Below are 26,374 nucleotides of genomic sequence, written 5' to 3'. Positions count from 1 at the left end.
TATTGGTGTTGTCAGATCATCTGCGCGCGAGAAAGAGCTCGCATTCGTGCGGTTGCACGGATGATCTAAAACACCAATAAACAAGTAAGCTGCATTTCAGCAATCCCTATTGACTATTGTTTTAACTTATATGTAGGAAAAGGTGACGTTTGCTAGAAGGATCGCGTGAACGATCTGTAAGCAAAGTATCTAAGGTTGTATTTTGTAATACAAAATAATATTAAAATTTGTCATTAGACACACTATTTAGTTTTTGGGGCGTGCATATAAATGATCCCCAATGTTTACGTCACAGTTGGGTTTATGTTGAGAAGCACTTTTTTTTCTGTTGAGTTTTTGATTTACGAGATTTACATAAGAAGTAGGAGGCAATGGTGTTTGAGACTCACAGTATGTGATGTCCATGTACTGTACTCTTATTATTTCACTATGGCAAGGTTAATTCAATTTTTCATTCTAGGGCACCTTTAAAAAATATGTAACCATGCAAATTAGCCTGTGGGTGCATTTAGAAATTTGGTGTTTTAAAAAAACAAACATTGAACTTTGTGCTAAAGCAATGGAAAATGATCCAACAGTCAAGCCCACATAGACTGCTGTGCTCACTGTGTGAACTGTGAAGAGTTTTAAATAGTGACCTAGAGACATTAAAAACGGTAAGCAAGAGGAGGACAATATGGTACATTTACATTATTATGTGCAAATATCAAGCTTTAAAATGTAAGTACTTACAAGTCATGGGTATCTTCAGCTTTCTTCAGCTGCTCTGTCACTGTTCTGTAGTTGGTTTGAATGAAGCGTAAACGGTCATGGTGTTTGGCATAGGCTCTTCGCAGATCCTCATTCTCTTTAGTCTGTGGAATTATAGATTATATTTGAATATAATATAGCATAATTGAATTACAGCAGGCATACATGAACATTTGAAAGCCTAAGATGAATTCAAAAGCTCAAATGTGCACATAATGTCATCACATACAGGTAAGAAATGAGGTCTGTAATGAGGACATACAGGTCTTGAGAAAAAAGAAAGAAAAAAAATACATGAAATACATCAGCTGAACAATGTTTTAAGGTGTGGTAACCATAGTATAAGAGGAATAATTGACTACGGGCTGTTAAATTATTGAAAAATAACACATACCCGTGGCCGCATTACCACCTCGGTAGTGCATTGTTTTCCTAATAATTCAACGGCCCGTTGTCTGATAATATGACATATTAAATAATGCACAGCATTGTTTTTGTGGGAACTTCAAAATACCATGAATAATGTATTTTTACAAATTATTAAGATTTTTAATGCATTTTTCAATTTAAATCAGGACTAAAACATGTCCTAGATATTGATTTAAAATGTTATGATTCTACATTAATGTTCAGTAACACTTAACAATAAGGTTTTATTATTTAACATTAGTTAGTTCATTAGTTAACATGAACTATACTTCTACTTCTAAAGCATTTATTTAATCTTATTATTAATTTCAACATTAACTAATACATTATTAAAATCAAAGTTGTATCTGTTAATTTTATTTAATGGACCTAAGCTGACATGAACTAACAAATTTGTATTTTTATTAACTGACATTAACAAAGTATAATAGCTACCCCCCCCCCCCCCCCCCAGTAATTGTATACTAGAGAGGGTAAGACACAGAAAGAAATTTCTGAACGAATAGGCTGTTCCCAGACTGCACCTCAGTGGGAAATCTGTGGGAAGGGAAAAGTGTGGCAAAAAACGCTGCACAACAAGAAGAGGTGACCGGACCCTGAGGAAGATTGTGGAGAAGGACCGATTCCAGACCTTGTGGGACCTGCGGAAGCAGTGGACTGAGTCTGGAGTAGAAACATCCAGAGCCACCGTGCACAGGTGTGTGCAGGAAATGGGCTACAGGTGCCGCATTCCCCAGGTCAAGACACTTTGGGCTACAGAGAAGCAGCACTGGACTGTTGCTCAGTGGTCTAAAGAGTTTTTTTTTTGGATGAAAGCTAATTTTTCATGTCATTCGGAAATCAAGGTGCCAGAGTCTGGAGGAAGACTGGGGAGAAGGAAATGCCAAAATGCCTGAAGTCCAGTGTCAAGTACCCACAGTCAGTGATGGTCAGCTGCTGGTGTTGGTCCACTGTGTTTTATCAAGGGCAGGGTCAATGCAGCTAGCTATCAGGAGATTTTGGAGCACTTCATGCTTCCATCTGCTGAAAAGCTTTATGGAGATGAAAATTTTGTTTTCCAGCACGACCTAGCACCTGCTCACAGTGCCAAAACCACTGGTAAATGGTTTACTGACCATGGTATTACTGTGCTCAATTGGCCTGCCAACTCTCCTGACCTGAACCCCATAGAGAATCTGTGGGACATTGTGAAGAGAATGTTGAGAGACGCAAGACCCAACACTCTGGATGAGCTTAAGGCCGCTATCGAAGCATTCTGGGCCTCCATAACACCTCAGCAATGCCACAGGCTGATTGCCTCCATGCCACGCCGCATTGAAGCAGTCATTTCTGCAAAAGGATTCCTGACCAAGAATTGAGTGCATAACTGAACATAATTATTTGAAGGTTGACTTTTTTTTGTATTAAAAACACTTTTCTTTTATTGGTTGGATAAAATATGCTAATTTTTTTTAAACAGGAATTTTGGGTTTTCATGAGCTGTATGCCAAAATCATCAGTATTAAAACAATAAAAGACCTGAAATATTTCAGTTGGTGTGCAAAGAATCTAAAATATATGAAAGTTTAATTTTTATCATTACATTATGGAAAATAATGAACTTTTATCACATATGCTAATTTTTGGAGAAGGACCTGTATGTGTGTGTGTATATATATATATATATATATATATATATATATATATATATATATATATATATATATATATATATATATATATATATATATATGAAAATTTTGTTTTCATATATATATATAACAAAATATGAAAATTTTGTTATATATATATATATATATATATATATATATATACACACACACATAGATAAATACATACATTAGAAACTGTGCTACCATAGGGGCTCTATAACGGTACACTAAGTTTGGTTAAGGCTTTCATACTTTTAATAAAGTGTATTTTGTTTATTCTTCATCCTTGTCCTGTCTTCAACTCTCTCTTTTAGCACATTTTTACTATTACAGCTCTCATGGTTAACTAATCGTGAATCATGATCGTAAGTGTTGCATTACATTTAGACCTATGGTATTATATTAAGATTGTGACATGAAAGGTTGCAGAGATGAACATTGTAGCCGATCATAGACATATAAATCAAACGTAATATACAAACCAGATTCCAAAAAAGTTGGGACACTACAGATTGTGAATGAAAACAGAATGCAATGACGTGGAAGTTTCCAATTTCAATATTTTTTTCAGAATACAACATAGATGACATATCAAATGTTTAAACTGAGAAAATGTATAATTTTACGTTTCATGGCAACAACACATCTCAAAAAAGTTGGGACAAGGCCATGTCACAAACACAGTGCATCCCACTCTGGTGCATATGGGGCCCCTGACCTCTGTCATCCGTCCTCCGTAGAAAGCACCCACAATGGGCACTGGACCTTGAAGCAGTGGAAGAAGGTTGCCTGGTCCAATGAGTCCAGTTTTCTTTTACATCACATGTATGTGTGTGTCGTTTCCCTGGGGAAGTGATGGCACCAGGATCCACTGTGGGACCATGACAAGCAGGTAGAGGAAGTTCTCTGAGCAATGCTGGAAAACCCTGTGTTTGGCCATTCACGAGGATGTAAATTTGACTCATGCTACCAACCTAAACATTGTTGCAGACCAGGTACAACCCTTCAATTGTGTTCCCTGGTGGAAGTGGCCTATTTCAGCAGGATGATGCACCCTGCCACAATGCACACATTATTCAGGAATGGTTTGAGGAACATGATGAAGAGTTCAGGCTGTTGCCCTGGCCTCCAAATTCCCCAGATCTAAATCCAGTTGAGGAACTGTGGTATGTGCTGAACCAATAAGCTCTTTCCCCCCGGCTCCACCTCTTAACCTATAGGACTTGAAGGATCTGCTGCTAACGTTGTGGTGCAAGATACCACAGCACGCCTTCAGGGGTCTTATAGAGTCGATGCCTTGGTGGGTCAGAGCTGTTTCAGCAGAATGCAGAGGACCAATAGCATATTAGGCAGGTGGTCAATGTTTTGACTCATCTATGTAGTCACATTACAAGAAAGAAAGTACAAGATATAGCTGTCCCATATTGACAAAATTACTTTAGTGCCACTAATGCAGTAGAAAATAACAGGGACAATAAATAATCTCATTGGTAGGTCAGTTTTCTTTACAGTCCAAAACCCCCCTCACCCGACTGCTCATCGCTGGAAAAAAAAGTTGGACAGTTGCCATATGAATACTCATACCTCATACCACGAGTGAATATTTCTATTTTTAAGTGTCCTTGTACTGACAGTTTGCCTTTGGGGTGAAAAGGCCTTACCTGGCCCAAACAAAGGCCAAAATAAAAGGATCATTCCTTACACAGAATCCACAAAATGTACATAAAACTGCAGCACAACTCCAGTTCGTCCAGAGAATAGTATATGCTTAGTGACTGCTGCTTTTCTCACAACAATTAACACAAGATCCCCTATCAAAATACACACAAATGCATCGGTGAGCATTCAACCATCATCTCATGTTTGAATTTATGCATTCCACATAATGCCTAGATTGTTTAGAGAGTGTTTTGGAAAGAAAACATAGGTAAAACCTTAAAAGGCACTGTTCTAGGGGTGTACTTTAGACTATGCAAATAAGTTCCATATGGAGAAAGGGTGAGCCAGCCCAGTGTGACTACTTCTGATGTCAACAGCCAATCACAACACCGGGATGGAAAAGTGCCATATTATAATCTCTTCCACATCAGAAAGGGCATGCTTTTAATAAAAGTATGCTCTCAACAGACACACCTTGTTCAGAGTCTCCAGCCTGTGAGGTTCAAACAATACCAGATACAATCATATTCTGAGTTTCTGCTCCCAACCCCACAACGAGGTTATGCTCCCAATAGCAACATCAAGGAACAATTCTCACCAGTGAAGACGTAGCCACCGGACCAATCAACCAAGCATGCAGAACATAAACAGCAATAACAAAACCTCTTTCCAGAGACCTAGACATTAGCGTATACGGTCAGTATATAATGATCTTATGTGCAACATCTAATGATATTGCATAACTAATGTCAGTTTGACAACAAAGGGAGCATAAGCCCACATATCATGTATTCCCCGTTGTTTTATTTTTAAATGTGTACAAAAATATATCATAAAAATAAAATAAGAAGGATGCAGCAAATGCAGATGTTTGTTACTGTCATGTTGAGCCAATTGAATGTCAAGTTTTTGACTTATTTGAGATAATGTATTGTAAGCACTGTAGTATTCAAATAAAAAAAACATTGCCGTACAAAAGTTACATTTTGTTATTTTAACACTGTTTATTTTTTACATTGTTTATGTAATTAGTAAGTGTGTAAGTAAGTGTTTTCAAATTAAATTAAATAAAACAAATGCAACCTAAATTAATTTTTTGGGGCATTTAAAATGCAACATTTACTTGTTAAATAGGCTTATAATAACCTCTACCCAGTAACCTAAATATAAAAAGAAATAACTTAATTATAAATAAATTATTATAGATAATATGCAGGTCCTTCTAAACAAATTTGCATATGTGATAAAAGTTCATTATTTTCCATAATGTAATGATAAAAAATAAACTTTCATATATTTTAGATTCATTGCACACCAACTGAAATATTTCAGGTCTTTTATTGTTTTAATACTGATGATTTTGGCATACAGCTCATGAAAACCCAAAATTCCTGTTTAAAAAAAATTAGCATATTTTATCCAACCAATAAAAGAAAAGTGTTTTTAATACAAAAAAAAGTCAACCTTCAAATAATTATGTTCAGTTATGCACTCAATTCTTGGTCAGGAATCCTTTTGCAGAAATGACTGCTTCAATGCGGCGTGGCATGGAGGCAATCAGCCTGTGGCATTGCTGAGGTGTTATGGAGGCCCAGAATGCTTCGATAGCGGCCTTAAGCTCATCCAGAGTGTTGGGTCTTGCGTCTCTCAACATTCTCTTCACAATGTCCCACAGATTCTCTATGGGGTTCAGGTCAGGAGAGTTGGCAGGCCAATTGAGCACAGTAATACCATGGTCAGTAAACCATTTACCAGTGGTTTTGGCACTGTGAGCAGGTGCTAGGTCGTGCTGGAAAACAAAATTTTCATCTCCATAAAGCTTTTCAGCAGATGGAAGCATGAAGTGCTCCAAAATCTCCTGATAGCTAGCTGCATTGACCCTGCCCTTGATAAAACACAGTGGACCAACACCAGCAGCTGACCATCACTGACTGTGGGTACTTGACACTGGACTTCAGGCATTTTGGCATTTCCTTCTCCCCAGTCTTCCTTCAGACTCTGGAACCTTGATTTCCGAATGACATGCAAAATTAGCTTTCATCCCAAAAAAGTACTTTGGACCACTGAGCAAGTCCAGTGCTGCTTCTCTGTAGCCCAAAGTGTCTTGACCTGGGGAATGCGGCACCTGTAGCCCATTTCCTGCACACACCTGTGCACAGTGGCTCTGGATGTTTCTACTCCAGACTCAGTCCACTGCTTCTGCAGGTCCCCCAAGGTCTGGAATCGGTCCTGCTCCACAATCTTCCTCAGGGTCCGGTCACCTCTTCTCGTTGTGCAGCGTTTTTTGCCACACTTTTTCCTTCCCACAGACTTCCCACTGAGGTGCCTTGATACAGCACTCTGGGAACAGCCTATTTGTTCAGAAATTTCTTTCTGTGTCTTACCCTCTTGCTTGAGGGTGTCTATGATGGCCTTCTGGACAGGGTCGGGTCGGCAGCCTTACCCATGATTGCGGTTTTGAGTAATGAACCAGGCTGGGAGTTTTTGAAGGCCTCAGGAATCTTTTGCAGGTGTTTAGAGTTGATTCGTTGATTCAGATGATTAGGTTAATAGCTCGTTTAGAGAACCTTTTCATGATATGCTAATTTTTTGAGATTTTTTGGGTTTTCATGAGCTGTATGCCAAAATCATCAGTATTAAAACAATAAAAGACCTGAAATATTTCAGTTGGTGTGCAATGAATCTAAAATATATGAAAGTTTAATTATTATCATTAAATTCGAAATGTAATGATAATAATTAAACTTTCATATATTTTAGATAATAAAATAATGAACTTTATCACAATACGCTAATATTCTTTAGAAGGACCTGTAGATGTAGTTAAACAATATTCAATTTTAATCAACCTACCACACCAGAACTCTACAACAAAACTACTAACTTTATATACAGTATAAACAAAATGGCCGCGCAAACCCCCACACTTAGTTATTGCATTTCACAGGTAGTTAAAGACAACAGCAGTGCTTTTTCAAACTGGTCGTTTAAGACAACTAAAAATAATAATGTTATACTTATAGCCATGGGGGATGATACACTTCACCCTGTCTGGACATATCCTTGAGATGCCGTACCGTGGTAACACTGTCCATGTTTTCCAAAAAGTCATCTGGTCCCAAATGCTTTGAGCAAGCACACAGTTTCTTGTTTGAATTTACCAGTGTTTTAATATCTATGTTCAGAGCAGCCAATCACAGATTCTTTCGCTCCTTGTTTTTCGATAGTATTCTGTGAAACATGATGGTAGAATACACCTCCGACTTGACAGCCTTTTACAACACAGAACCATGGCTAATCGCACAGGTAAATCCACTACCTAATTTGCCGGCTGCAACTCTGCATCGTCTGCAATGACACAAACTTAGTGCCGGTTGCATTGGAAGTTCCCCATCTGAGGACTACTTTCAGGTGCTGCGTAATATCATTACACCGCTGCACCCATGGTATGGCACCAAAGTTACGTGATTATTACACAGGAATAAGAATAGTTCCTATCTATATAGGTCTAAAAATCCCAACATTTCATTTTCCGTTGTTCTTAGAACACAATGCAACTACAGAATAGTCAAGTTTTAAATAGGAAAAATATTATCTTTAAAAAAATAAGTCTTTGGTCATTTCTGAGCACAATGCTAATGGTCTAATCCGATTCAATGATGCATGCTAAGCTATGCTAAAAGTGCTATCGCCAGATACAAAGACCGGCTGAATGGATTCAAAAACTCTAAAACTCAACTTTTTAAATCTAAGGGACTTGGAAAATGAGCCTAATTTTTTATTTAAAATGGAAAAGTGGAAAAAGTAATGTCAGCATGAAATGAAAAATCTATTTTCTAAATGCATGTTATTGATCTTATGAATGAATCATCATGAATATTTTTCTTTATTTATATTTTAATCAAAATGTAATAACTTGTCCATCTGGTGAGACAACAGATTATCTCTGGTGATGTATAACAGACCTCTCCAAACATGTCCACTTACACCTCTGCCCCAGCAAGCATTCATCCACCTCCAATTTTAAATAAAATGCCCACATCTCAAAACCCTATCAACAACAAAGAGATAGAACAAGTGCCCAGAAAATTTTTTTTTCTCTTTGTATTTTTGTCAATAATCAATTTTGCAGACGTATGTCACAATATTTAAGAAAAAATTCACTACTTCACTTTCATTCCGACAATCCAGAACATCACAAAATCCTTCATGCAAGTCAGCTGAAAGAAACCTTCCAATTGATATAATTTCTAATGTATTAAATAATCCTGTTTGATCATTGTCATCCTGTTAAGGTGAAATTCCTTTGCTAGTGATCCGAGATGAAAAGAGAGAGGGGTCATCACACACTTAAGTTGTATGTCCAAAGTCAATATATCATTGGTACCTTGGTAAAGATCACTACTAAAGTTTGTTTTTCTTTCTGGATGTTCTTTCATCACTTCTCTGGGAACAGGGCACTGATAAGCGTTTCCACGCCAACCTGGCACCTGTAGCATTATTGTGGCCTGACATTTCGCCCATCAGCCAATAGGAAAAGGCCGACTTCTCCCACCACTTAAACCCCACAGCAGGAGGAACGCCTCAGTAAGCCGGGTCGCTCCCCAAATGCCCGTAAATATTGGTCTTTGCCTCAAAGCTATTTGAAAAAAAAATGGGGAGGGGGGGGATCTCGACCAAAGATTACATGGGACTTTTCAGGGGTGAACATATAGATTTTCCTGACAAGAAGGCCCTCTATTATTCTGACCTTAGCCAAGGCGAACTCTGGCAGAGACAGCAAGCGCACCTTTCAGCTTGAGTGGCCAGGGCCAGGAGACTTGTCGAAAGGCTTTCTGAAAGGGAGGAAAGCTTGTTTACCGCTGCTATGACACGGCAGCCCTGCTGGGCGGGAAATGCAGGGCCCTGAACCCTGTTATTATTAACAAGGACAAAGAGAACAAGTCAGCCCCAGACCAGTTGCCAATGTGACAAGTATGGATTTACTGCTCAGAAATTCACAAGAGGACAGTCAGCCTTTAAACGAAAAAGACAGGGAATAAGAGACAGAGAAGTGAAACAAAGCAGAGCGCTAATGAAGGCCTGCTCAGATTGAGTGACCAATGTTTCGTGTCTGAGTGACATCACGGCATACGGGGGGCGTTTAAAGTACCCGGCACGCATCCACCTGGGCATTAAAATCAATACAGACTGGAGGAAGAGTACTCCGCACCACTGGAACCGTTGACTGTCACTGAGCCTTACAAACTGAAGTATCTGACAGACAAAAACACAGACTAGATTAGTTTCCTTGAGATTTAAAAGGAGGGGAATGCAGGAACGAAGAAGAGGGGCAGCCGAGAAAAGAACAGGGTGCGAGAGAGAGAGAGAGAGAGAGAGAGAGAGAGAGAGAGAGAGAGAGAGAGAGAGAGAGAGAGAGAGAGAGAGAGAGAGAGAGAGAGAGAGAGAGAGAGAGAGAGAGAGAGAGAGGCATGAAAAGTCAAAAGAGAGACATGGATGATTGGTTTAGTGAAGAGCGAGAGTTCTTCAGCAGCCTTCTCTCCCGCTGCCTCATTGCCTCTGCAGACAGTCAATGTGTGTGTGTGCGTGGATGATGAAGGATGGAGGTCAGATAGAGGGTAGTGGTCAGAGGACAACATCTGACTCTACCTGCTATGAGCTCCTTCATGCTGAAACTTTAACAGACAGACACACACATATGCAAATACACGTAATTATTGGCCGATATGTTGAAGAGTGGACAGTGTATCAGACTTTTCAGTCTCTCTTTTATTTTTATAGTTTTAATGTTGTTGTAAAAGCTGTACCGTAGATTAGTTCAATTTCTCTTTCCCCAAATTACATTCAAATGTTATTTTAAATGTTTTAAGTTTAATATTTTTTGTTAACGATAGCTGTATTTTGTTGCATGGCACAACATTGCACTCTTTCTATGTGCTAAGGAAGCAGGAGATTGACATAAGGGCATAAATCTCCTAAGAGGTGTCCAAAGAGAAGATAAGAGAATCACAGTAACAGAATAAAGCAAGCATTTAGTGTTCACCTTAAGCGTGAGTAATTCCTGCAGCCGCTGAATCCTTTGCTCTGGACTGTCTGCTCCATCGCTGTTGCCACAACCTGGAGACCCGGAGCCCTGTTGAAGACAGAAAGAAAACAATAAAACATCATCAACACAATAGGCAAGTTTTTAATTATCAAAAGCCAAAGATGAGCAATAGCCCTTCACGTATGAACACACAAACATCAGCCGGCACACTCTCCAAAATCTAACAGGGGACACAGGCTGAATCGTGAGGAGGAGCACACACAGCATACTGCTGAAAGGTTCTCTGTGCAGGGACCTAATGAGCATGTTCATTTCCATTTACATTGTTTCTTTGACAATAATGATGTCCCATTAGGGGAGACTAAAGGGTTATAGAGTGAGAAACGCGCCAGGCCTCATTACCAAAGGTGGGGAGGGAGGCGCCTTTAATTGCTCTATCAGGGCCCGGAGTTACACTTGATAGGACAACAGAAGCAGACTTTGGGGAGAAAGAAAAAAAGGAATCAGAGAGAGAGAGAGGGGGGGGGGGCTCTCTGAAGTACCTAATACTAGTGGAGAGAAGTGTGCGACTGGAATGGCAAATCTGGTCAGGTCAGTGAAAGAAGGCCAGATGGCAGAACAACTGAGAAAGAGTGAAACTACAAAATGGCAGACGCACCACTACAAATCGAGAGATGGAGATCTTCAGGGAACAGATCAAAAACACTTAATCTAGGAAAAAAAACACTAATACTTCAGAGAACTGAAAAAGATCCTTTAAAAGCTGATGAGCTCTTGAATAGGCAGCCGATGAGTACAACTAACTAGAGTCACTTGCTTGGAGCTCTTAGTCCAAAAGGATCTACCTATTGATGTGTTGAAGTCAAGTCATTAACAGCATAGCTGAACTTTCCTCTGACACATGTCCCAAAACCAGACTTAACATTCTCAGCATTCACAGGAACAGTGGTGTCCTCATCATCAAAGACCTCAACTCTGCAAGGATTAGCAAAAGAGTGAAATTAAAGCTTACAAAGAAGAAGCAATCAATACCTGAATATGGAGAACAAAGAAACTGTTCCAGCAGTCATGAGTGGCAAAGAAAGCCTTACTCTTCCTGCACTGCACCGAGTCTTGCTCATATGCAGGGATGCAAACTCATCAGAGGGGAAAAGGCTGACAAAGATGGGGACAGACACCCCAGGATTTATATATATATATATATATATATATATATATATATATATATATATATATATATATATATATATATATATATATATATATATTTACTTAAACTTAAGACTTTACTTTAAAAAAACCTTCTACACATTCCCAGTGTATTGTATTATATAAAATAAATATATATATATAAAGATTTACAGTGGCAGCTCAGAGATGTAAAGTAGCATTTAAGTATGAATTTGAATGAATAAATGTATGCTAAAATTACAACTACATATACTTCAATATACAACATTGATTAAAAGCTACTGTATTAAAGGTGTTTTTTATTGTTTTTTTATTAAAATAAATTTAGAGAACTGTCCCTTTAAGGACAGCGTGTTCACTATAGGCTGCGCTGCTGTCAATTAAAGACCTGCTCGCATCTCATAGACGCAAGCAATTTTACTTTCACTTTAGACATAACCGACTGTGTTTATATGTTAATCTTGTGTGTGTTTGACAGTATTAGCGCAGTAATACTGTCCAGTAATCACATGTGTTTGAAAGACGTTTAGTGCGCGCGCTCAACGCAAAACAGTGCATAGCACGTGAATAAAATGTCTAACCAGCAAATGTTTAACCTTTAAAACGCAGCTATACACCCCCTAACTTTAGTGCATATGATTGGATATTTGCTCATATCAGCGCGTAGACTCACAGGCACACTCAAACAGGGCCGAAATAAACTGAGAAAAATATTTTAAACGGAGAGAAATTGAAATAATTAATTAAATGCAAAACCGAAAACAGAAATTCACCAGCGCATATTGAACCGTGAATGCCATACCGAACGGTTCAATATTATATTGAGTATTGTGGTATATTGTCTATATATATAGACAATATACCACAATATATTTATAGTGGTAGCAAGGCATGATGGATCCATGTTCTCATTCTGTTCATGCCAAATACTGACTCTACCATCTGAATGTCTCAAAAGAAATCGAGACTCAGACTTTCCAATTTTGGTGAGCTTGTGCAAATTGTAGCTTCTTTTTCCAATTTATAGTGGAGATGAGTGGTACCCGGTGGGGTCTTCTGCTGTTGTAGCCCATTCGCCTCAAGGTTGTGCGTGTTGTGGCTTCAAAAATGCTTTGCTGCATACCTCGGTTGTAACGAGTGGTAAATTATTGCATTAAAGGGTTACTTCAGCAATTAGCATATGGCTTTGTAGAAACCCTGGAGTATAATATCCCCCTGAGACAAGAGATTTATGCATTTTATTTCTGGAAAAATTCCTCCCGTGATGTAAATTGGCGATATTTGCATCATCTTTGGAATGTTTGGCCAAAGGCTAAAGACTACAGTCAGCAGAGGGAGCTATTTCCACATGTTTTCAACCCACGCATGAGGGATGGAGATCGCACTCACAGCACTCAGCTCAGCTGCAGGCATTAATTTAAACGGATGCTGGGCAATGTAAGTGTTTTAACCTCTTTTAAATCCATTTCAATGAAAGTTAAGCTTCCTAAGGCATGAACTGAAAACGTGCCAGACTGGAGACACGCTGTGAATGTATGCCGTGAGTGCCGTCGCGATTACCTCAGCTCTCATCACGAGAGCTCATCAGCTCATTTATGACGTTAAATGTAATCGTTAGTGCTGTGAGACTCAGGCGGCGAGTCAATCATTATATTGAACAGACACATTCAGTATTTCATTGTAGTTTCTGTTCTCTAACTCAGTCACTGTAATCCAGTAGCTGGCTTTGGGAATGGCCTCACAGGGCAGCGAAGCATTCTGGGAGTTGTAGTCTTTCATCCCCATGAGACAAAAATACATTTTCTGTCTTTTCTCAGTCTAGAAGGCACCAAATTCAAAAATAATTTCATATTTTTACTACAATAATGACCCAGTTTAAATACAGATTCATCTTTCCAGCGCTGAAGTACCCCTTTAATGAGAAATTGAACAGGTGTTCCTAATAATCCTTTAGGTGAGTATGTGTACATATATATGATATCGATGCAAAATGTTGAACAGTTAGTACATGCGTTCATGAGCTCAAGGCTAGATTATTGTAATGCTCTACCGGGGGGTTGCCCTGTTCGCTTAATAAACAAACTCCAAATAGTCCAAAACGCAGCAGCTCGAGTTCTTTCTAGAACCAGGAAATATGATCATATTAGCCCAGTTCTGTCAACAATGCACTGGCTCCCTATTAAACATCGCATACATTTTAAAATCCTGCTTATTACTTCCTGATAAATTACTTACAAAGCACTAAATGGTTTAGCTCAAAAAGTACTTAAGCGAGCTCTTAACACATTATACTCTATCACGTCTATTGCGGTCTCAAAACTCTGGCCAGTTGATAATTCCTAGAATATCTAAATCAACTGCAGGCGGTCGATCCTTTTCCTATTTAGCACCTAAATAATATAATACTGATCTGCCAAAATTGTCGCTCTATGATAAATTAAAATAAGCTGATAACATCACTGTTTTCTCCAGAACGACTGTACAGCCAAATAAAATTTTGTTGCAATATTGTCCAGTTTAACACTGTGAAGCTGCTTTAAAACAATCGTCATTGTAAAAGCGCTATATAAATAAAGTTGATTGATTGATTGATTCTATAAAATATAATAATAATAATAATAATAATAATAATAATAATAATTATTATTATTATTATTATTATATTTAATATATAATAATTATATTATATATTATAATAATTATTATTATATTATAGGCCTTTGCTACATAAAGTGCTATGTGCAAAACAAGTTAACGTACAGCCCTGTCTGGTTTACAACAATGTAACCTACACTGTCAAAATCACAATCACTAACACAATACCAAATGCTATTGTTAAATACTACTATTATGTATGTCAACTATTATGTATTGATCAATCATATTTAAACTACAATAGCCATTATAAAAGTTGCAAAGCAATTCAGTCACCTGTACAAAGGCAGCACTCTGATGCATTAATCTGTTAGATATATCCAAAACTAATTATAGGGAATCTCATGTTTAACCATGAGAGCCAGCAGCAGTGTCCAGAAGAACTGTACATGAGTGTTGAACAGCCACTGACACCCTGGAGCGCACATCTTTGAAAACTTAGAAGCAAATGTTAAAAAATAGGTACTATCGTCATAAATAAACCACATGTCTATTTCAACAACTACATTCTCGCCTAAAACTCTTACAATAGTAGTAATTGAAAAATTATAGGGTGTTTACTTCTCCACCATGACACTCTTTGTAAGAAATGTCACAAGCTGACACAAATGGTGTAATGGATCCGTTGTGATACTTGTAGAATATTGCATGGCTGGAAAGACCTCTCAGCCAATCAGATTCAAGGAACAAGGATCGGGTTTGTCTGAATACAAAATTCTGACTGGATAGAATGTGTGATTTAAAAAAGTTGAATGCACATGTAGTTTTAAGGTCCAGTAGGTTTAATTATCTTTCTATATTAACGCACTGCTTTCATTGAAACACACACACACACACACACACACACACACACACACACACACACATTTTTTTGGCTTGTAGTTTGGACTACAACGAGCTTCTTCCCGGGTTGGTGACATCATAAACCCTTGCTATTAACATAAACACTGCCCCAGATGTGACTTCTGTCCGTAATGGTAAGGGGTGTGGCATTTCCGGACAACCTGTGCTTGGCACTAAGCTAATAAAAATACATGAAACTACATTTGGCCATCTAACCAATCTAAGATCATTACGTTTTTCGGAGGGATGGGCTTCAGAAGCAGGAAGCAAACGAGTCGGTCAAAGGACAGTGGAGACAGCGGTGTGAAATAAAGGTCAAATATAAGAAAAATGCAGCATTAAAAAAAGAAGTATTAAGACTGCGCCCCATAAACACAACCAAGCCTAGAAAAAAAAAAAAAAAAAAAAAAACACGAAAGATTTATTTGCTTTCAAAAGTACAACGATCAAGCTTTTTCTTTGTGGAAAAATGCAGGGAGACATTGAAGGTTTCTTTAGTTGAAAACAGATTTATATACAGTGGGTACGGAAAGTATTCAGACCCCCTTACAATTTTTCACTCTGTTATATTGCAGCCATTTGTTAAAATCATTTAAGTAAAAAAAAAAAAATGTTTTCATTAATGTACACACAGCACCCCACATTGACAGAAAAGCAGAATTGTGGACATTTTTGCAGATTTATTAAAAAAGAAAAAATGAAATATCACATGGTCCTAAGTATTCAGACCTTTTGCTCAGTATTTAATAGAAGCACCATTTTTAATGGTGGGAGTCTTTTGGGGAAGATGCAACAAGTTTTTCACACCTGGATTTGGGGATCCTCTGCCATTCCTCCTTGCAGATCCTCTCCAGTTCTGTCAGGTTGGATGGTAAATGTTTGGACAGCTATTTTCAGGTCTCTCCAGAGATGCTCAACTGGTTTTAAGTCAGGGCTCTGGCTGGGCCATTCAAGAACAGTCACAGAGTTGTTGTGAAGCCACTCCTTCGTTATTTTAGCTGTGTGCTTAGGGTTATTGTCTTGTTGGAAACTGAACCTTCGGCCCAGTCTGAGGTCTTGAGCACTCTGGAGAAGGTTTTCGTCCAGGATATCCCAGTACTTGGCCGCATTCATCTTTCCCTCGATTGTAACCAGTCGTGCTGCCACCACCATGCTTCACTCTCGGGACTGTATTGGACAGATGATATTTTTCTTCACACATTTAGCCATATTTTATTTCGGGCTCAATCTAATTATTTCTTTTTGTCTTTTTTTATCATTGTCATCTGTCTTTTTCCGTTTACCCATCATTATTTTATGAGCAGGTGCCACTCGAGGAACTGGCAGTTTGGATTGTTTGTCCACCATAAGAAAAGCTGCGGCACACCGGTAATCTTGAATTTGAACGCCTGTTCTCGCTATGCATGAGAGTGCACAAGAGGGTTGTGATCAGCGCAGCGCGCACACAAGCTTGATTGACACTGCTAAGACACTCCTCCTGGCTTTGATTGGTTGTTTCTTACCGGGAGCTGTGTATTTCTGCAAATGGCAATAGGACCACTGGGAGGAGCCAGAGGAGCTTTATTTTTTTTTCACAGATTATCTCTCATATTGTACTGTGAGGACATAATGACAGGTTTAACAAATATGTAGAAAATACATTTTTACAAAAGTTACCTACTGCAGTTTTAAATGATTTTAGCAAATTTCTGCAATATAACAAAGAGTGAAACATTTAAGTGGGTCTGAATACTTTCCATACCCACTGTATATATTTAAACAATTCTATAAACAAAGAAACATGTTTTAAATGCACATTATAAGCAACCCACTCACACAAGTGCCATTTACTGCAAAACCAGGCCATTCCAAGACTTTAAAAACATTTGATCATGAACTGCTTGAATGTTAAAGAACTGTGCAGCACTTAAAAGTTGTGGATCTCACTTTACTGCCTGTGACTCCTCGCAGAACCCATCCTAATTTCAAAAAGTCAATGGATGCCAATATCTTTTTTGGATTCAAAAAGGTGATTTGCCAAAGGTGGAATGTTTATATTTTTACATTTGTGGAAGACAAATGAACAGTTCAACCAAAAAACTAAATTGTTCACACTTGCTCTTTTCTACTAACTTGCAAGGAATGTGGACTGGAGATTTCACACTTCAAAGCTGTGCGTAAAGTATTTCTTTAAGCACTTTTCAGGGGGCATGCCCTCCGATCTTCAACCAGATGGAACTGGATAAATATCCTGAATTTTCCGATCCAATCTGACTTCTGACCTGTAATGCTGTCTGAATCATAATCATACACTGTTTATTCATTGGCCAGAGGAGAACTGACACCCAGTTTCTCCCAGCCTCCCAGGTTTTTTTTTCTCTCTCAATTCTGTCACCTGATGGTGTTTTTCTTCCTTGCCACTGTTGACTTTGGCTTTTGGCTTGCTTAGTTGGGTACACTAAATATTCAAGTATATTACTGACACCATTGCATAATAATTTAACTGAGCTGGACAATGAACAGCTAAAACAAAATGTGTTGTATAATTTTTTTTCCTGTTATCACTGTACAGCTACTTTGAAACAATATGTGTTGTAAAAAGCGCTATATAAATAAAGGTGGCTTGACTTGAGAGAAAGGAGTCTATCAGCATTGTTATGGTAATAAGTATGTCGGCTTGAACTGTAAAAAAAAAATATTTATTAAATGTTAGTGTCAGCTACATAACCAAACTAATAAAAACATATACCTCTAGGTAAAACACATGTTTTACATGTCCACATGACTGTCCTCATATGCAATGCAGGGGTCTATCTTTTCTAAAAAAAAAAAATCAGTGTGGTGATAACTAATGCTCACACAGAAATTTCTGTGTGTCTAGGTTCCTGTCATGCATGAATCCTCAGGAAGGATACACACAATCACATGGTAAACGTTACCTTTAAAAAAATGTCTGGAAGGTCAAGCATGCACTGACATTTCATTAAGATGGTAAAAAGCCTGGAAAATATTGGTAAGGGCTGAAAGATAAATGTTTGCCATGTAACTTATACGGTCAGCTTTCATATATAAAACTATATAAAAAAGACTACTTTAAACAGAAGGGCTTTTAATTTTATTGAATAAATTAAATAAATAATCTGTGTACTTATTACTAGGTTTGCACAATCACAATATGGCTTAGTGTGATTATCAAATTGCAAAGGCTGCATTTATTTTAAATATATGCGCTGCATATTTCAGAGTGAAGCATGGCATATGTGAGCAGCTCATTATATGTGAGAACTGAGAAGTCATCTTCATTGTCTTGAATGGGCTCAGTTCACAGTAAATTCTGCTCCTCACAAACTCATCTCTGCCTCTGCACTTTTAATGTGTATTTTAGAAAGCAATATGTGCCAACCATCTTCCCAGACTTGTAATGAGAAGCTCTTGCAAACCAGCTGTTGGGAACACAAGATAAGCTGTAAGTGCACCCTGCGATTTTCCGCCATATTAAAAGCTTGATCGTTTACCAATTTAAAAACAAAAGAAATAAATACACCCATAAATATTAGAATTGTAATTTTAGAGTTGTATTGTAAACTACAATTACTGTTATTATCAAAAAGGTTTTGTGAAATTGTACAGTCCTACTAAAACAAACTGGTGAGATGTTTTATGTTTGTTTGAGACTCTTCTGAAAATGTCAAGACAAATATCACCATTAAGAATAGAGGTCAACAACAACAACAACAAAAAAAACATCTAGCAAGTGCAATAATAGAAGAAAACGTCAACAAAAACAACAGTTCATCACTTGCACAAACAGAAAATGTGAAAGAACTGTGAATCAGTCTAAAACTAGTCACCAAAACTCTATGTCTGGTCAATAGGTGTACGAAGAGTGTTCACAAAGTTGCAGTTTTGGAGAATACATGATTTTTTTATATTAAATAATTATTTATTAATAAAACATATTCATTTCATTTTCAGGGATGAAAACACTTTAATCTTTTCAAGTATTTCTCCAGAAATGCCATGATATAGGCTGACGAGTCACAAGATTTAGTGGTTTAAGATAACTTTTTCTTTTGCATGTTTTTAGTTTTTATTATGTGCCATAACAAAAAAACAAACAATTTAATTTGTTTTAAACCTATTATTTTAGAAATATTTTATATATGTCATATTTGTTTTCTTTCAGAGAAACACGTTTCGCTTTAATCGTTTAATCGGCCTTGTATTAAATGGTTATTTTTATTTGACATTTGAAAAAGTGAAATGGCACGTTATCTATCTATTATTTTCAATTTAAATAATATGATTGAATATAGAGTCAAATGGGAAACACTTTATAACATGTTACGGATGTATAAGGCCTAATACATTTTTAAAATAATAATAAAAAAGTTGTAGTATTGTTGAAGTAACAATAAACTACAGTGTTTGAGTCCATTAACATTAAATCTCATAGGCTATTTTCTGTCAGAATTAAACATGAATGTGAAGCCTTTGGAATTTCTCAAATTTCTGCATAAAATCACCATCAAATGTGATCTGATCTTTGTCAAAATGACACAAATTAAATAACAGGATCTGCTTTAACTAAAACCACGCAAACATTTATAGGATTTCATATTTTTATTGAGGATAACATGCAAACAATGACAGAAGGGGGAGGAATAATTAACTGAACCATCACATTTAATATCTGGTTGCCTCCCCTTTGGCAGCAATATATTCAACCAGACGCTTCCTGTAGTTGCAGATAAGTCTGACACATCGATCAGGTCAATCTTGGACCATTCCTCTTTAGAAAACTGCTGCAGTTTAGTCAGATTCCTGGGATGTCTGGCATGATTCGCTGTCTTGAGGTCATGCCACAGCATCTCAATGGGGTTCAAGTCAGGACTTTGACTTGGCCATTCCAAAACATGTATTTTGTTCTTCTGAAACCATTCTAAAGTTGATTTCCTTCTGTGTTTTGGGTCATTGTGCTGTTGCAGCATCCATCCTCTTTTTAGCTTCAACTGTCTGACAGACGGCCTCAGCTTTTCCAGCAAAACATCCTGATAAACTTTTGAATACATTTTTTCATTAATGATTGCAAGTTGTCCAGGCACTGAGGCAGCAAAACAGCCCCAAACCATGATGCTCCCTCCACCATGATTCACGGTGGGGATGAGGTGTTGATGTTGGTGAGCTGTTCCATTTTTCCTCCACACATGACATTGTGTGTTCCTCAAAACAGTTAAACTTTTGTTTCATCAGTCCACAAAATATTTTGCCAGAAGTTCTGTGGACTGTCCAAGTGCCTTTTTGCAAACATTAAACGTGCAGCAAAGTTTTTTTTAGACAGCAGTGGCTTCCTCTGTGGAGTCCTCCCATGAACATCATTCTTGCCCAATGTTAAACATATAGTCGATGTTTGCATAGAGATATTGAACTGTGCCAGTGATTTCTGTAAGTCTTTAGCAGACTCTCTAGGGTTCTTTTTTTTTTTTTTTTTTTACCTCTGTGAGTATTCTGCGCTGAACTATTGTTGTCAGTTTTGGTGGATGGCCACTCCTTGGAAGAGAAGCAACAGTGCCAAACTCTCTCCATTTGTAGATAAGTTCTCTAACTGTGGATTGATGAACATGCAGACTTTTAAAGATGGTTTTGTAACCTTTCCCGGCTTTATTCAAATCAACAAATCTTGATCGCAGGTCTTCAGAGAGCTCTTTTGAGCGAGCCATGGTGCACATCAGACAATGCTTCTCATCAAGACACAATTCTTACCAGGTGTGTGTTTTATAGTGAGCAGGACAGCTTTAAGCCACTCCTCAGTGATTGGACACACCCCTGACTTAAATTGTTGGGTAAAAATTGGAATTAATTGTTCTCAAAGTCTCCTTAGGCAGAAGGTTCAGTTACCTATTCCTTCCCCTTCTGTCATTGTTTGCATGTTATCCTCATTAAAAATTTGAAAACCCATAAATGTTTGGGTGGTTTTAGTTAAAGCAGGCAGTTTTTTTTTTCATTTGTGTAATTTTGACAAAGATCAGATCACATTTGTTGGTGATTTTATGCAGAAATGTGAGAAATTCCAAAGGCTTCAGAAACTTTTTCATGCCACTGTGTGCATGTATGTATGTATATTATATAAATTATATACAGTCTTGTTCAAAATAATAGCAGTACAATGTGACTAACCAGAATAATCAATGTTTTTAGTATATTTTTTATTGCTACGTGGCAAACAAGTTACCAGTAGGTTCAGTAGATTGTCAGAAAACAAACAAGACCCAGCATTCATGATATGCACGCTCTTAAGGCTGTGCAATTGGGCAATTAGTTGAAAGGGGTGTGTTCAAAAAAATAGCAGTGTCTACCTTTGACTGTACAAACTCAAAACTATTTTGTACAAACATTTAGCAATCCTGTGAATCACTAAACTAATATTTAGTTGTATGACCACAGTTTTTTAAAACTGCTTGACATCTGTGTGGCATGGAGTCAACCAACTTGTGGCACCTCTCAGTTGTTATTCCACTCCATGATTCTTTAACAACATTCCACAATTCATTCACATTTCTTGGTTTTGCTTCAGAAACAGCATTTTTGATATCACCCCACAAGTTCTCAATTGGATTAAGGTCTGGAGATTGGGCTGGCCACTCCATAACATTAATTTTGTTGGTTTGGAACCAAGACTTTGCCCGTTTACTAGTGTGTTTTGGGTCATTGTCTTGTTGAAACAACCATTTCAAGGGCATGTCCTCTTCAGCATAGGGCAACATGACCTCTTCAAGTATTTTAACATATGCAAACTGATCCATGATCCCTGGTATGCGATAAATAGGCCCAACACCATAGTAGGAGAAACATGCCCATATCATGATGCTTGCACCTCCATGCTTCACTGTCTTCACTGTGTACTGTGGCTTGAATTCAGAGTTTGGGGGTCGTCTCACAAACTGCCTGTGGCCCTTGGACCCAAAAAGAACAATTTTACTCTCATCAGTCCACAAAATGTTCCTCCATTTCTCTTTAGGCCAGTTGATGTGTTCTTTGGCAAATTGTAACCTCTTCTGCACATGCCTTTTTTTTTAACAGAGGGACTTTGCGGGGGATTCTTGAAAATAGATTAGCTTCACACAGACGTCTTCTAACTGTCACAGTACTTACAGGTAACTCCAGACTGTCTTTGATCATCCTGGAGGTGATCATTGGCTGAGCCTTTGCCATTCTGGTTATTCTTCTATCCATTTTGATGGTTGTCTTCCGTTTTCTTCCACGTCTCTCTGGTTTTGCTCTCCATTTTAAGGCATTGGAGATCATTTTAGCTGAACAGCCTATCATTTTTTGCACCTCTTTATAGGTTTTCCCCTCTCTAATCAACTTTTTAATCAAAGTACGCTGTTCTTCTGAACAATGTCTTGAACGACCCATTTTCCTCAGCTTTCAAATGCATGTTCAACAAGTGTTGGCTTCATCCTTAAATAGGGGCCACCTGATTCACACCTGTTTCTTCACAAAATTGATGACCTCAGTGATTGAATGCCACACTGCTATTTTTTTGAACACACCCCTTTCAACTAATTCAACTAATTGCCCAATTGCACAGCCTTAAGAGCGTGCATATCATGAATGCTGGGTCTCATTTGTTTTCTGAGAATCTTCTGAACCTACTGGTAACTTGTTTGCCACGTAGCAATAAAAAAATATACTAAAAACCTTGATTATTCTGGTTAGTCACATTGTACTGCTATTATTTTGAACAAGACTGTATGTATATATATATATATATATATATATATATATATATATATATATATATATATATATATATATATATATATATATATATATATATATATATATATATATATAAATTATTTATTTATTATTTTGTTCACATTCATGTTGTTACAAATAATACTGACAGAAAATAGCCTATGAGATTTAATGTTAATGGACTCAAACACTGTCATTTATTGTTACTTCAACAATACTACAACTTTTTTTTAAAGAAAAACAATAACTTGCAGTCTCGCGCTGTCTTACACACACACACACACACACACACACACACACACACACACACACACACACACACACACACACACACACACACACACACACACACACACACACACACACACACACACACACACACACACACACACACACACACACACACACACACACACACACACACACACACACACACACACACACACACACACACACGTGAATGATTTGTGACATACATTTTTGCAAAAAAAACTGCTGGTCCCTTTCTGAAGTTGTAGCGATGCTTTCTTTTCCCAGAAAGAATGTGAAACAAACTGTTTCATTCTCATTTTTTTAATTTTAAAAAAATATATAATTTAAATAGATTTTACACACTAATAGCAATATTGTATAGCAAAATCAAATATCACATTATTTAACAAGATATGTTTGACAAAAGAAACAAGATATATTTGACAAGCTTATATTTGACAAAAGAAAATTACATATATGGAAAACACAATAACTGTTTAACCCCCACCCCTCACTTCCGGTTCTGTGGATGGGGTTCTGAAACTGGTGTGCTGCTGGATACTATTGCCCTGGACACTATATCTAAGTGGAATCAGGGTGATGGCAGAATCATGCTTTAGGGATGTTTCACTGATAAAGATTTGGAAAAAAAAAGAAAAGAAAGAAAGATATAGACAGCACTAAGTACAGACAACTCAGGAGTTAATTAAGCTGCAATCAGCATGAGCACTGGGACAATTAATCTTCCATCAAGGCAAAGACCCAAAACATACAGCAAAAGCAGCAAAGAGTGGCATATACCAAAAGGTAAACATCTTAGAGTGCCCTGTGGAGTACAAACCATCATGTACAAACAGACTCTGCATGGTGGAATCATAGTAAATTTGCCAAGGGTTTGAGTAAAACTCCTAAACCAGCTGATAGACTCACCCAAAATACTGCCTACATTCACCGTTCACATGTTTGAGGTTAGTACATTTTTGGGAGAGGGGGGAGACTACAAATTTTCTGTGACATTAAATGGCATCATACCAAACAGGTAAACTCATCTAATCCCTAGTTCGCTTTCACAGCCTCATCGTGTTGATTACCACACTCATGCAAACCATTCCAATGTTTTTGTTTTGTTTTTGTTTTTAAATAAAGACTAAAAGAGTTGTTAAAAGTTTGATGGTGGTGTTAATGACATGCGACCATGGTGTAGTTCATTTATAGCGGTTTTCTTCTGCCGATTGTATTAGGCTTCAAAATTCATGCTAATTTGTGACTATCGACATGACAATGTGTAATCATTAACTTTTGTTGGTTGCAGCTTATTTTATGCAGTAATCAAAAGCCATATTTGGTATATGATTATATGAGAGAACCAGGGTGATGCCAACTTTTGGTTGGCCTGCAAAAACTACTCATCACTGCAGCAATCTATGCGCTTACTAATTCTCTCCTATTTCCTGTCAAATCAAATCACCTTTATTTATATAGCGCTTTTTACAAGTCCAAATGTTTCAAAGCAGCTTCACAGTGTTACCAGGAAAATAATGCAACAGAATTTGATTCGGCTGGTGAAAACGGTGATGTTATCCAGCTAATTTCAATTATCATATAGTGTCAATGCAGGCAGATCGGTAATATAGTTGAAATTTAGGTGTCCCTAATGGAGCGAGCCAAAAGCCAAAGGCAACGGTGGCAAGGAACCAAAACTCCAGGCTTAGTCAGGGTGCCAGTTCTCCTCTGGCCTACGAACAAACAGTGTATGATTATAATTCGTGTGTGTTTCCTGTGTTCTAGAATCTAGTGTGTATGCAAAAGGAAGCAGTCACAGAACACAACATGCAGTGAAAATATATCTGTTCTAAACGTATTATTACCCGCTAACCACTCAATCATTGGTGAGTGACATCTAATGATTTATTAGCCAGTGGCTAACGACACTAGTTCCTTAACGTGATATTTAGAGTTTTAAGGGATTAACTGCAAATAATTCTCCAGTTTAACGTAAATTTACACTTGATGTATGACTGTGGTCAGGACATGTACTGTTTGTGCACTGGTGTATTTGTTTCACAGCAGTGAAAGAGACATTACAACATTTTGAAACCAACTCCTATCAAAATAATATGACAAGTGAAAGTGAATCTATTGCAAGCTTGTATCCAGTAAATACCAGAGACGATGCTTTCTTTTGGACCGGATGAAGACAGATGTTACATAATCTCTCCCTTTCTTTGCAGACAGACACCTCTAAGAAAGAGTCTAAAGTTCAGCCGTGTTTCTGACATGTTTGCAGCACCAAGTTTGAAGACTGTGATGACTGGTAATTACCGCCAGCAGACAAGTAGGCCTTGGCACCTGTGTTTTCTCTGAGAGAAGATAATGAAAAAACAACAGCGCTGTCATCACCTTCGGGTTCCTGATTGCATTATCAAAACTACAGCCGGGCTTGGCATCTGGGCGTGACCTTGTTAACTGCCAGGGTAATTAAGTTTAACCAATTGGGAGAGGGGATGATAAATTATTAGCAGGTAGATTTTGTTCACATTTTATTAAATTGGCCTGCCAAAAGGGTCGGCTAAATTATCTGGGGCCTCATTTGTTGGAGGCCGGCCACATTGGCGCATCTGTTACAATTATTTATAATTTCAAGCAGTTGAAAACCAACAGAGTTCGGCATCAGCCGCGTAAAGCAATTTACAAATGATCTGATGAGGGAGTGTTTGAGTCTTTTCCCCTCATTTCTAGCCAGCAGGGAAGATGAGGGGTGAAGAAGGAGAATAAAAGGGTGAGAAAAAGAAGAGAGGGTGTGAAAGAGTGTGTGAGAGAGAGAGAGAGAGAGAGAGAGAGAGAGAGAGAGAGAGAGAGAGAGAGAGAGAGAGAGCGAGAGAGAGAGAGAGAGAGAGAGAGAGAGAGAGAGAGAGAGAGAGAGAGAGAGAGAGAGAGAGAGAGAGAGAAAACAGCGTGCTGTAATTACAGAACACGATTAGGTTGTTCTGGGAGTTTTGCTGGCACTGGTGGTCTCAGTGTAGAAGCAGAGGGAACATATGGAGGGGCTCGTGATTGCTCTCCCCGAGGCCCGTGACCCGTCTGCTGGCAAAGCTGCGAGCTGCATCTGAATTAGACTGTTCTACACATGTACCATTTCTGCCACAAAACAAATCTG

General features: G+C 37.9%; 1 protein-coding gene across 2 annotated transcripts in view; it reads right to left on the bottom strand.

Moving 5' to 3' along the window:
- The window catches only part of cntln (centlein, centrosomal protein), a 142,873-nt gene that overhangs the window by 74,901 nt on the left and 41,598 nt on the right, over positions 1-26,374 (bottom strand). For both annotated transcript variants that reach the window (XM_067441606.1, XM_067441607.1), the window contains exons 10-11: positions 10,534-10,623; positions 733-854 (exon numbers count right to left, since the gene is read on the bottom strand). In XM_067441606.1, the coding sequence (XP_067297707.1) occupies positions 733-854; positions 10,534-10,623 (212 nt within the window). The remainder of the gene's footprint in view (positions 1-732; positions 855-10,533; positions 10,624-26,374) is intronic.

The sequence above is a fragment of the Pseudorasbora parva genome, chromosome 4 (genome assembly GCF_024679245.1).
Source record: "Pseudorasbora parva isolate DD20220531a chromosome 4, ASM2467924v1, whole genome shotgun sequence".
Classification (NCBI taxonomy): Eukaryota; Metazoa; Chordata; class Actinopteri; order Cypriniformes; family Gobionidae; genus Pseudorasbora; species Pseudorasbora parva.
Note: the sequence above shows the minus strand (reverse complement) of the source record. Positions and strands in the feature narration are given on the sequence as shown.